This window comes from Coregonus clupeaformis, chromosome 15, assembly GCF_020615455.1.
Source record: "Coregonus clupeaformis isolate EN_2021a chromosome 15, ASM2061545v1, whole genome shotgun sequence".
In the NCBI taxonomy this organism is placed as follows: domain Eukaryota; kingdom Metazoa; phylum Chordata; class Actinopteri; order Salmoniformes; family Salmonidae; genus Coregonus; species Coregonus clupeaformis.
This window is the reverse complement of record NC_059206.1, coordinates 12,456,382-12,469,709: the sequence shown is the minus strand read 5'-3', so window position 1 is coordinate 12,469,709 and position 13,328 is coordinate 12,456,382. Positions and strand designations below refer to the sequence as shown.

General features: G+C 47.3%; 1 protein-coding gene across 1 annotated transcript; it reads right to left on the bottom strand.

The window, feature by feature from the left end:
• Positions 1-6,406: 6,406 nt before the first annotated feature.
• Positions 6,407-8,424, bottom strand: LOC123492622 (loricrin-like). Its single transcript, XM_045225352.1, has 3 exons — positions 7,554-8,424; positions 6,666-6,764; positions 6,407-6,462 (listed from the first exon to the last, which is right to left on the bottom strand). The coding sequence occupies exons 1-3, from the start codon at positions 8,422-8,424 to the stop codon at positions 6,407-6,409; spliced, it is 1,026 nt and encodes a 341-aa protein (XP_045081287.1).
• Positions 8,425-13,328: the final 4,904 nt, after the last annotated feature.

Sequence of the window (13,328 nt, the reverse complement as noted above, 5' to 3'; positions counted from 1 at the left end):
TGGGGGTGAGTGGGATGGGGAGGACGGCTCGTAGTGGTGGCCGGGGTGGGGTGAGTGGGATGGGGAGGACGGCTCGTAGTGGTGGCCGGGGTGGGGTGAGTGGGATGGTATCAAGCACATGGTTTTCGTCTGTTTGGTGCTGTTCCATTCACTCCATTCCGGCCATTGTTGTTGGCCGTCCTCCCGTCACCAGCCCCCACTGGCTTTTATATATATATATATATATATATATATATATATATATATATATATATATATATATATATATATATATTTGTGATGTCACGAGAGGCTACACAGCTTTCAGCGGGGATTGCTCAAGTAGTGCAAGGAGACCAGGTTCAACCAAAACAAGGATTTTATTAAAGGTCTTGGGAAACTAACGAAAGTATAACACAATTCTGTTCTCTGGTGGCTCTTTAAGGGTTAACAGTTCAGGGATGTCTCTTCCACATCCAAAATCATAACTCTCCCTCGCTCAAATAACTTTTCCCCAGTCTTACTGTATTCCACGTTGCAGCTAGTGGCCAACCCAGCAAAACGTCCTTCCAAATGTCCCACACGTATTTCCACAGGTGCATATATCCAAAGGTGAGTATTTCCCAAAGGTAAGTATCTCCAAATCCTTATATTCCTCATGGAAGTGGACGTGCAGCACTCTTGTCCTCCAGAGAGCCCAGGTTGGAGACCGTGTCTCTTCCCTCCAACAAACCTTCAGCTCATCAGCTCCTGATTGGTTTCAGCTGCGTGGGAAGATTGGCCATAGAGGGTTGGAGTTCCCGACCATACCAGCAGATGGAGCCATAGCTGTCTGGGTTTGCAGCCATCTCAGGGGGATGTAACGTCCCTCCAGGACACAGCCTCTCGTGACATCACACATCCCCCTCCTCGGGACCGACGTCCTCGTCGGGGTAAAGGCAGCGAAGAAGGCATCACGCCGGGAGAGGGCGTCCGCATTGCCGTGGTGCTTGCCAGCCCTGTGGACAACAGAAAAGTTAAACGGTTGCAAGCTCAAAAACCATCTGGTTACTCTACTGTTTGATTCCTTGTTCTTGGCCATCCACTGCAGAGGGGCGTGATCAGATACCACCATGAAACGTCGGCCCAGGAGATAGAACCGAAGGGACTCCAGGGCCCAGACTACAGCCAGACATTCTTTCTCCCATGCGTTCAATGACCTCATATGGTCCTTGCCAGGTTGCCAGGAATTTGCACTCAACGGTTGGCACCAGGACCAGCACTCTGTCCCCCGGCTTAAACTCCCTGGGTTGAGCAGATCTGTTGTAGGAGGCTTGCTGTTGCCGCTGACTGGCCTCCAGGTGTTCCCGCATCATGGGATAGATGGCCTTCATTCTCTCCCTCATAGCCCCTACATGGTCGATCAGTGTCCGCTGTTGGCATGGCTGCTCCTCCCAGGCCTCCTTGGCGATGTCGAGCAGTCCTCTGGGTCTGTAGGAAAGCAAGAGCTCAAAGGGTGAAAAACCAGTAGAAGACTGAGGTACCTCTCTCACCGCAAATAATATGTATGGTAACAGCTGATCCCAGTTGCGCCCATCTTCCCCTACCGCTTTCCGCAGCATGGATTTTAGTGTTTTGTTAAAACGTTCGACTAGGCCATCTGTCTGGGGGTGGTAGACCGAGGTTCTCAGCTGTTTGATTTTCAGTAAAGCACAGAGTTCTTTCATCACCCTGGACATGAACGGAGTCCCTTGGTCTGTCAATATCTCTTTTGGGATTCCCAGACTAGTTGAGAGACGGAACAGCTCCTTGGCGATTTGTCTGGATGTAGCCTTCCTCAGCGGAATGGCCTCCGGGTACCGGGACGCATAGTCCAGAATGACCAGAATGTATTGATGTCCCCTGGCACTTTTCGGTAAGGGCCCGACTATGTCTAATCCAATCCTCTCAAAAGGAGTTTCGATAATGGGCAAGGGAATGAGCGGGTTTCTATATGTGGGCTTTGGCGCAACCTGCTGACACTCAGGGCAACTACGGCAGTAGTTCTCTATCTCTTTGTGTACTCCTGGCCAAAAGAAACGTTGCATGATTCTTTCCTTAGTCTTCTCTACCCCCAAGTGGGCCCCTAGCGGGTGTGTGTGGGCTAGGTTGAGTACTGTGGCCCGATAGGGCTGTGGCACGAGGAGCTGTTCATGCACTTCCTCATTTTTCTTGACTATCTGATATACTAACCCCCGGTTTACTGCGAAATGGGGGTAAGTAGGGGTTGTCTTATCACCTAACACTACACCTTCTAATACCTGCACATTTCTTAAGGCATTTGCAAGAGTAGGATCTTGTAATTGAGCCGTACCATACTGGCCTGTGAGAGGGGGAAGCTCTTGGGTGCCTGGGACGTCTTCTTCACTGGAGAACGGAGCACTTTCCTGGGCTGCGTTCTCTTCTCCCGTATCCGGACCAGTCTCGGTGTCGGTCTGGGCACCTGCCATCCCTATCAGAGCCCGGGGCGGGAGTGAGTAACTCGGAGGATTGCACCGGAGCCTTCCCAGGATGAGTCTTGCCTCTCCGTTTCCGAGGTACTCGGGTTATCCTCTCCTGAGACTCTCTCCAGAGTGGGTAAAAGGCTGGGCAGTCTCGTCCAATTAGGACAGGGACGGGGAGGGAATCAACCACCCCGCCGTCGTGTGTATGGTTCCCCGTGTGCTGGTCATTGTAAGTTCAGTAATGGGGTATTCTCTGGTGTCCCCATGGACACAGGAAACTGGGAGGACTTTCCCCGGGGTCAGACACGTTGGGCCCACCAAATCCTTACGCACCAGGGTGGCCCGGCTACCAGAATCCAGTAAGGCCTCCACATCATGGTGATTCACAGTTACCGGGCAGGTGGGGGGTCGATCTGGGCCGCCATCTACGACTCCCAAGAGCGAGGCAACACGGTGTGTGGGTGCTGAGCTGGAGGACTCCGCAGTGGGCATAGGTTCATCGGCTGGTTTCCCACACTGCCAGGAGATATGTCCCATCTCCCCACACCGGTAACACTGTCGAAGTTTCCCCCTCCTGGTGTACTCTTCTTGGCCCCGCCTGGTTTCTGGCTCCCCCTGGAGCCGGGATAAGTCCTGACGTGGCTGGGTTCGAGACCTTGGGGTCCTTTGGACGGGTTCTTCCCATTTGTGGTGGGGCCGCACTCCTGGGGTCTTTTCGGGAAGCATTCAGCATCTCCGCTGTGGCCTGGTACTTTTCCACAGCTTCCACGGTCAGATCAGCCGTGGTCAAGGCCTGTTGACTGATGAACCGTTTTGCCTCATAAGGCAGGGGCGCGTAGGTAACGATCCACCACAACGGCCTCCACCACCGCCGCTGCTGTATTCCTCTGCGGATCCAGCCATTTCCTTGCGATTCGGACAAGTTCATGCATCTGCGCCCGAGGAGGTTGGTCTGGTTGGAAGGTCCAGCTGTGAAAGCGCTGGGCCATACCAAACTTTGTGAGTCCATATCTGCTGAGGATCTCAGACTTCAGGGCATCATAGTCAGTAACCTGGTCAGGGCCCAGGTCCCGGACAGCATTCAGCGATTCCCCGGTTAGAAAGGGGGCTAACAGACCAACCCACTGTTGCTTGGGCCAGGCTTCCCTAGTGGCCGTGGCCTCAAATGCATGCAGGTATGCCTCAATGTCATCGGTAGCTCCCATCTTAGATATAAAGTCACTTGCCTTTATTGGGCGGGTATTTTGGACAACCCTCTGTCTCTGCAACTGCAATTCCTCTGCCTTCAGAAGGTTGGCTTTCTTTTGCTCCTCCAAGAGAGCCACGTTTGCTTGCATCTGGGCGTGCTGGCCAGCAACAAGGGCTTTCAATATGTCCTCCATTTCAGTCGGGCGGGAGCCTACGGCCAACTTGGAAAACTGGGTGATCAAACCTTCGGTATCCTCCTCTGACATGCACTATTAACGCTTGAGCGTGCCCGTATTCTCCACCATCTGTGATGTCACGAGAGGCTACACAGCTTTCAGCGGGATTGCTCAAGTAGTGCAAGGAGACCAGGTTCAACCAAAACAAGGATTTTATTAAAGGTCTTGGGAAACTAACGAAAGTATAACACAATTCTGTTCTCTGGTGGCTCTTTAAGGGTTAACAGTTCAGGGATGTCTCTTCCACATCCAAAATCATAACTCTCCCTCGCTCAAATAACTTTTCCCCAGTCTTACTGTATTCCACGTTGCAGCTAGTGGCCAACCCAGCAAAACGTCCTTCCAAATGTCCCACACGTATTTCCACAGGTGCATATATCCAAAGGTGAGTATTTCCCAAAGGTAAGTATCTCCAAATCCTTATATTCCTCATGGAAGTGGACGTGCAGCACTCTTGTCCTCCAGAGAGCCCAGGTTGGAGACCGTGTCTCTTCCCTTCAACAAACCTTCAGCTCATCAGCTCCTGATTGGTTTCAGCTGCGTGGGAAGATTGGCCATAGAGGGTTGGAGTTCCCGACCATACCAGCAGATGGAGCCATAGCTGTCTGGGTTTGCAGCCATCTCAGGGGGATGTAACGTCCCTCCAGGACACAGCCTCTCGTGACATCACAATATATATATATATAGACCCACAATGTATAGCCAATGTGTATTTTATGTAGAGGTCTGTAATTTTTATCATAGGTACACTTCAACTGTGAGAGACGGAATCTAAAACAAAAATCCAGAAAATCACATTGTATGATTTTTAAGTAATTAATTTGCATTTTATTGCATGACATAAATATTTGATCACCTACCAACCAGTAAGAATGATGTAGTAACCAAAACAGTGTTGTGCGCGTGCTGAATACACAGGCTTTTCCTCAGACAAAGGACCACCTCATACTCCTGTAAAGCCCTGCTCATTGGCTATCTAGCTAGCTGTGTTTCAAAACAATAGGTGGTCAATCAAGTGAACACCACCCGTCTCATCGGCGCGTAATGATGTCGTGGCTAAAATTGTTTCTGTATCGGATATACCTAATGCAGAATGATGAAGCAAAGGCTGGTTACCTTCTAGAGTGTCTGAGGAATAAATAGGAACCTTTCTTGACTGGCTGAAACAAGTTTTAGCTTTCGATTTTCACAGATTTCTTTCTTTGCAAGTTGAACGAGTGGGAATACAACATGGTTCGTGCATACAACATGGATCGTGTTAAGATATAAAAATGGATTTTATCAAACAAAACTATGCTATATTTTATCTCTGGGACCCTCAGGATGACAAATCAGAGCAAGATTACTGAATGTAAGTACATCATCTTCAGAGATGAATGAATCAAACCAGTTGCCGTGATAAAAGTGTTTTGTTGTTGTGCACTATCCTCAAACAATAGCATGGTATGTTTTAGCTGTAATACCTACAGTAAATTGGACACTGCAGTTAGATGAACAATAATTGAAGCTTTCTGCCCATATAAGACATTTATATGTCCGTGAAAATGTGCTTTTGTTTACAAAGTCATTGTAGTCACATTATCTGTATTGAGAAACAACTGTCCCGATTTCGGGACACCCCATCCAGTAGAGGTTAAACTAGCTGATGTAAACAGCCTCCTTTAAACTAGCTGATGAGCTAGCTGAGGTTAAAACGACTCAACCAAGCAGTGAAACGGGTTAATCTTACCCACCTTGCAGGATATAGCACCAAAGCTATCCGGGGCAAGAGTCTTCTCCACACTCGATGCGTCTAGCAGGTTTTTGGCAGGTACCGCGTGAATCCAGCTGCAGAAAATGGACGACTTTCATCACTCCTGTGGGGAGATTCTGCTTCAAGCACCTTCCTTTTGGAATAACCAGTGTGCCAGAGGTCTTTTAGAGGGAGATGAGAAAGCTCCTGAGAGGACATGAGGGCACTGTCGTCGTGAAGGATGACATACTGATCTATGGTGCAAACAAGGAAGAACACGACAGGAATCTGAGCAAAGCACTACAGACTATCAAAGAGTCAGGACTAAAGCTGAACAAAGTCAAGTACCACTTTGGGAAGTCGGAGATCCGGTACTTCGGTCATGTGATCGGAGTGGATGGGATAAAGCCGGATGACAGCAAAGTGAAAGCCGTCTCCGAGATGCCCAGTCCAACAAACATCGCTGAGCTTCGCCAAATGCTGGGACTGGTGAGCTACTTGGGCAAATTCTTGCCGGGCCTGTCATCAGTGCTACACCCCATCACTGAGCTGTGTGCCTGGCAGGTGTATGGGCATGTGAACGATTTGCCCGCTACCTGCAGCGCATGGACAGCTTTGTTTTACAGACAGACCATAAGCCACTCCTTCCATTGATCAACACGTACGACCTGGACTGCTCATGAAACCCACAGACACAGAAGAAGAAGAAGTCAAAGCTGTGGAAGCTGTTGGGGAGAGCCGACCAGTGTCTGCTCACAGGCTGGATGACATCAGAGAGGTGACATGCAACAATGCAGATCTCGAAATGGTCATGGGCTACATCCGAAAAGGCTGGCCTCAGAGAACGGCGCAGCTACCCTACTCCCTACAGGGATACCACACAGCGAGAGCGCAAGAAGTAAGCATTTCACGCCAAGGTCTACACCTGTTGTATTCGGTGCATGTGACAAATAACATTTGATTTGATTTGATTTATCAGAGCGGGACGGACTTGTGCTATATCAAGACAGGATTGTCATCCAAGCTTCACAGAGAGAAGAAGTTCTACAACAGATACACGAAGGTCACATGGGGGGCTGACAAAGTGCAGAGAAAGAGCCAAGATGTCGGTGTGGTGGCCGGGCATCAGCGCCCACATCGCGAGAAAAGTGATCTCATAAAGGTTCTCTACAGAGAACAAACCAACTCAAAAGAGAGAAGCACTTGTCATGACACCTTTACCTAAGGGTCCGTGGCAGAAGATCGCAGCGGACCTGTGTCAGCTAGAGGGTAAGAAATACCTCATAGTGGTGGACGACTATTCTGAGGACATAGAAATACCTCATAGTGGTGGACGACTATTCTGAGGACATAGAAATACCTCATAGTGGTGGACGACTATTCTGAGGACATAGAAATACCTCATAGTGGTGGACTACTATTCTGAGGACATAGAAATACCTCATAGTGGTGGACTACTATTCTGAGGACATAGAAATACCTCATAGTGGTGGACTACTATTCTGAGGACATATAAATACCTCATAGTGGTGGACTACTATTCTGAGGACATAGAAATACCTCATAGTGGTGGACTACTATTCTGAGGACATAGAAATACCTCATAGTGGTGGACTACTATTCTGAGGACATAGAAATACCTCATAGTGGTGGACTACTATTCTGAGGACATAGAAATACCTCATAGTGGTGGACTACTATTCTGAGGACATAGAAATACCTCATAGTGGTGGACTACTATTCTGAGGACATAGAAATACCTCATAGTGGTGGACTACTATTCTGAGGACATAGAAATATCTCATAGTGGTGGACTACTATTCTGAGGACATAGAAATACCTCATAGTGGTGGACTACTATTCTGAGGACATAGAAATAGCTCGCCTGCCCACTACCACTAGCCATCAGGTCATCACCCGCCTCAAAGGTATGTTTGTAAGATGGTGGATACCTACCGAGCTCGTTAGCGACAACGCTACTCAGTTTGTCTGCACTGAGTTCAGAAAGAAGCATAGTTTCGCTCATACCACCTCCAGTCCCCATTACGCTCATACCACCTCCAGTCCCCATTACGCTCATACCACCTCCAGTCCCCATTACGCTCATACCACCTCCAGTCCCCATTACGCTCACACCACCTCCAGTCCCCATTTCGCTCATACCACCTCCAGTCCCCATTACGCTCATACCACCTCCAGTCCCCATTTCGCTCATACCACCTCCAGTCCCCATTACGCTCATACCACCTCCAGTCCCCATTACGCTCATACCACCTCCAGTCCCCATTTCGCTCATACCACCTCCAGTCCCCATTACGCTCATACCACCTCCAGTCCCCATTACGCTCATACCACCTCCAGTCCCCATTACGCTCATACCACCTCCAGTCCCCATTTCGCTCATACCACCTCCAGTCCCCATTACGCTCATACCACCTCCAGTCCCCATTACGCTCATACCACCTCCAGTCCCCATTTCGCTCACACCACCTCCAGTCCCCATTACGCTCACACCACCTCCAGTCCCCATTACGCTCATACCACCTCCAGTCCCCATTACGCTCATACCACCTCCAGTCCCCATTACGCTCATACCACCTCCAGTCCCCATTTCGCTCATACCACCTCCAGTCCCCATTTCGCTCATACCACCTCCAGTCCCCATTACGCTCATACCACCTCCAGTCCCCATTACGCTCATACCACCTCCAGTCCCCATTACGCTCATACCACCTCCAGTCCCCATTACGCTCATACCACCTCCAGTCCCCATTTCGCTCATACCACCTCCAGTCCCCATTTCGCTCATACCACCTCCAGTCCCCATTACGCGCAGGCAAATGACGCTGCGGCGCAAGCTGAGCGACGGTCCACGTGCTGGATGCGAAACTCAGCCACAACAGTGTTAAACAGAACCACCACCTCAGCCAGCCTCACCACCACTGGTGAGTATGACCTCCAGAGGTCGAGAGGTAAAACTACCACTGAGGTTCAGAGACACTTTAATAATCCTGATGATAATGCGGACAAAGGGCTGTATACCCTAATGTGCTAGTTGACACAGTTATGTGTATTGTCGATGTTATATAGAAATTGTTTGTATTGAAACGGTCCACAGGGTGAATATTTGTATTTGGCAGAGAAGATATTCTAGTTTTGATTTCTCTCAGAAAAGGGGAGATGTAGTGATGTCTGATAGATATCCCCGTAATTGATTGGTTATGCGTGTCATCTTCATAACCTGATGTGACTGACCTAGGGAACTACGCTAATATGACTAACTTAGCAATGAGGACTAGCAAATAGTAGCTCGGTTAACTGCATGTTAATTGTCTGATTTAAGAGTTAATGAACATAACTAAACCGGATAATTCTCTGCCTGGTCTCCGTCATGACAATAAGGAACAAGGTTCTGAAGTGTCTGTCCTATATCTGAGAGATATAAGAAAACCCACGTTTGGGCACGTTATTTTTGGCAAATGTTCCCCTTTCCCCTGAAGCTGGTGTATCATAGAGCAGAACAACCGACACCTTTGTGTTTGTGAGAGTCTCCCCTTTTGAAATTGGTGACACATTAGTTTGTAGCTCTAACTGTTCGGTCTGGACAGTCGGTTTTGTGAGAAGACCCCTTCAAAATGAGGATGTCCATAAAGAGTTCGGAAGACTGCCATAAAGCTTGCGGATGTCCTAGAGCCAAACAAACCGACACTGTTGTGTTCGAGACAGTATCCCCCTTTCGGTATTGGTGACGTATTAGTTTGTAGCTCACACGATTTCGTGACTGTTGTCTTGTGCCGGGTCCTCTCATGTGTAGAAAAAGCCCCATGTTAGATGCAAACTTTATATCGGTGGAAAAAGGGGATTGAACTGCAGCCACTACTAGAAAGGGTAAGTCTCTAGCATAAACACACAGGGAGCTATTCATTATTCAAAATGATGTCACCATGTACACACGATGCGTGACTCTAGATCATGAGCATAGAGAAGAAAAATACATGCTTAGAACTGATAATTGATCGGATGGTGCAAGAATGAATGCAATGAATTGATTATTGAATGTTATGATGGTCACAGCTTTATAGAACCAAAACATACACAGACTCTGCTCAACAAACCGGAGAACAAATAATTTGGGGGGCTGCAGTTCACGTATTGACATTGTGCTTAACACCCTCACAGCAGTCAATCATAACTCTTTTGAGTTTTCAGTTTATCGTTCGCCGGTAGGGGGTCCTGCGTGCTCTGGGCATTACTGACTCAAATGAACGAAATGTGTCGAAAGATTTGTTCTTTTGACTGAACAAGTCGATGAGATCTGAGTCAGTAAAAAAAAGAAAATCCCATCACAACAACAAAAGAGTCCGTGAAATGGCTGTCACAAACAGACCTTAGATCTTTCCAACAACTAATTGACCTGTGGTTGGAGTTTTCTATGTTGAATGTGGCAAAAAAAAAAGTCCTGCTGGTCACATCCTACATATTCCTTTATATTTCTTTGGAAGTCAGGTAGGATGATTATTTGGCTGATATTTACTGTGGGTAGTTGGCTGTGATTACGGTCTGGGGCAGGCCCAGCAGGAGATGAGGAGACAGAACCTGTGAGGGTGACCTCAGGTTACCTAGAGGTCACAGACTATGACTATGAAGCATTGGTTAAGAGGGACGTAGCACAGCTCCAAAAAACATCTGAAGGTGATCCCTGGGCTTTGATGGACAGTAAAGGGGTTGCAGAGGAGGTGTAACTAATCAAGCATGGTGCACAAAAGACCACTATCTCCCAGTCAATCGCCAGCCACCACACACTATGACATACATACGTTTTGCCATCCTAAGGGACCTCTTGTTGGCCATAGATGGCATTATGTCCTTATAGGATATTATTTGGGATTACTGAACAGTTTCCCAGACCACAACATGAGTCACCACAACATGAGTCACCACAACATGAGTCACCACAACATGAGTCACCACAGCATGAGTCACCACAACATGAGTCACCACAGCATGAGTCACCACAACATGAGTCACCACAACATGAGTCAACACAGCATGAGTCACCACAACATGAGTCACCACAACATGAGTCACCACAGCATGAGAGCTCATTCTTCACATGCGAGTCCAGTTCAGGTGTCACATGGGCTGGCCAGCCATGGGTGGTAGCAACATCGGTACATATGAGGGCAATGCACGCCAGCACTTTCCAGTTGGCATTTTGGCCTCCTGTTGAATGGCCTCCTGTTGAATGGCCTCCTGTTGAATGACCTGCTGTTGAATGGCCTCCTGTTGAATGGCCTGCTGTTGAATGGCCTCCTGTTGAATGGCCTCCTGTTGAATGGCCTCCTGTTGAATGGCCTCCTGTTGAATGGCCTCCTGACATGTGGCAGTCCAGTTCCTTGGTGTCTCTGTGGGCCTATTGAGGACAGTTCTGGGATATTCAGGATGGCATTGGAGAGGTGTGCTGGTTCAGTGTGGTGAACACCTGCCTTATGAGCTTGTCATCATTTTCAATCTAAGCCTACTAAAAAGGGTGTGCCCTCAGGCCTGAAGGGAAGCAAAGGTTATTCCCCTACCTGAGAACAGTAAAGCCCCCTTAATTGGCTCAAATGGCCGACCAATCAGCCTGTTACCAACCCTTCGTAAACTTTTGGAAAAAATTGTGTTTGACCAGATACAATGCTATTTACAGAAAACAAATTGACAACAGGCTTTCAGCACGCTTATAGGGAAGGACATTCAACAAGCACAGCACTTACACAAATGACTGATGATTGGCTGAGAGAAATTGATGATAAAAAAGATTGTGGGGGCTGTTTTGTTAGACTTCAGTGCGGCTTTTGACATTATAGATCATAGTCTTTTGCTGGAAAAACGTATGTGTTATGGCTTTCACCCCCTGCTATATTGTGGATAAAGAGTTAACCTGTCTAACAGAACACAGAGGGTGTTCTTTAATGGAAGCCTCTGCAACATAATCCAGGTAGAATCAGGAATTCCCCAGGGCAGCTGTTTAGGCCCCTTACTTTTTTCAATCTTTTCTTTTTGCCAGTGTGTCCATGTATGTGGATGACTCAACACTATACACGTCAGCTGCTACAGCGACTGAAATGACAGCAACACTTAACAAAGAGCTGCAGTTAGTTTCAGAATGGGTGGCAAGGAATAAATTAGTCCTAAATATTTCAAACTAAAAGCATTGTATTTGGGTCAAATCATTCACTAAACCCTAAACCTCAACTAAATCTTGTAATAAATAATGTGGAAATTGAGCAAGTTGAGGAGACTAAACTGCTTGGAGTAACCCTGGATTGTAAACTGTCATGGTCAAAACATATTGATGCAACAGTAGCTAGGATGGGGAGAAGTCTGTCCATAATACTGCGCTGCTCTACCTTCTTAACAGCACTATCAACAAGGCAGGTCCTACAGGCCCTAGTTTTGTCGCACCTGGACCACTGTTCAGTCGTGTGGTCAGGTGCCACAAAGAGGGACTTAGGAAAATTGTAATTGGCTCAGAACAGGGCAGCACGGCTGGCCCTTGGATGTACATGGACAGCTAATATTAATAATATGCATGTCAATCTCTCCTGGCTCAAAGTGGAGGAAAGATTGACTTCATCACTACTTGTATTTGTGAGAGGTATTGACATGTTGAATGCACCGAGCTGTCTGTTTGAACTACTGGCACACAGATTGGACACCCATGTATACCCCACAAGACATGCCACCAGAGGTCTCTTCACAGTACCCAAGTCAAGAACAGACTATGGGAGGCGCACAGTACTACATAGAGTCATGACTACATGAAACTATATTCCACATCAGGTAACTGATGCAAGCAGTAAAATAAGATTTAAAAAACAGATACAAATAAACCTTATGGTTAGTTTTGGTATTTTATTAGGATCACCATTAGCTGTTGCAAAATCAGCAGCTACTCTTCCCGGGGTCCGCACAAAACATGAAACATGACATAATACAGAACATTAATAGACAAGAACAGCTCAAGGACAGCCTCCATTCACTATTCCAGTGCATACAGTGGGGGAAAAAATAATTTAGTCAGCCACCAATTGTGCAAGTTCTCCCACTTAAAAAGATGAAAGAGGCCTGTAATTTTCATCATAGGTACACGTCAACTATGACAGACAAATTGAGAAAAAAAAATCCAGGAAATCACATTGTAGGATTTTTTATGAATTTATTTGCAAATTATGGTGGAAAATAAGTATTTGGTCACCTACAAACAAGCAAGATTTCTGGCTCTCACAGACCTGTAACTTCTTCTTTAAGAGGCTCCTCTGTCCTCCACTCGTTACCTGTATTAATGGCACCTGTTTGAACTTGTTATCAGTATAAAAGACACCTGTCCACAACCTCAAACAGTCACACTCCAAACTCCACTATGGCCAAGACCAAAGAGCTGTCAAAGGACACCAGAAACAAAATTGTAGACCTGCACCAGGCTGGGAAGACTAAATCTGCAATAGGTAAGCAGCTTGGTTTGAAGAAATCAACTGTGGGAGCAATTATTAGGAAATGGAAGACATACAAGACCACTGATAATCTCCCTCGATCTGGGGCTCCACGCAAGATCTCACCCTGTGGGGTCAAAATGATCACAAGAACGGTGAGCAAAAATCCCAGAACCACACGGGGGACCTAGTGAATGACCTGCAGAGAGCTGGGACCAAAGTAACAAAGCCTACCATCAGTAACACACTACGCCGC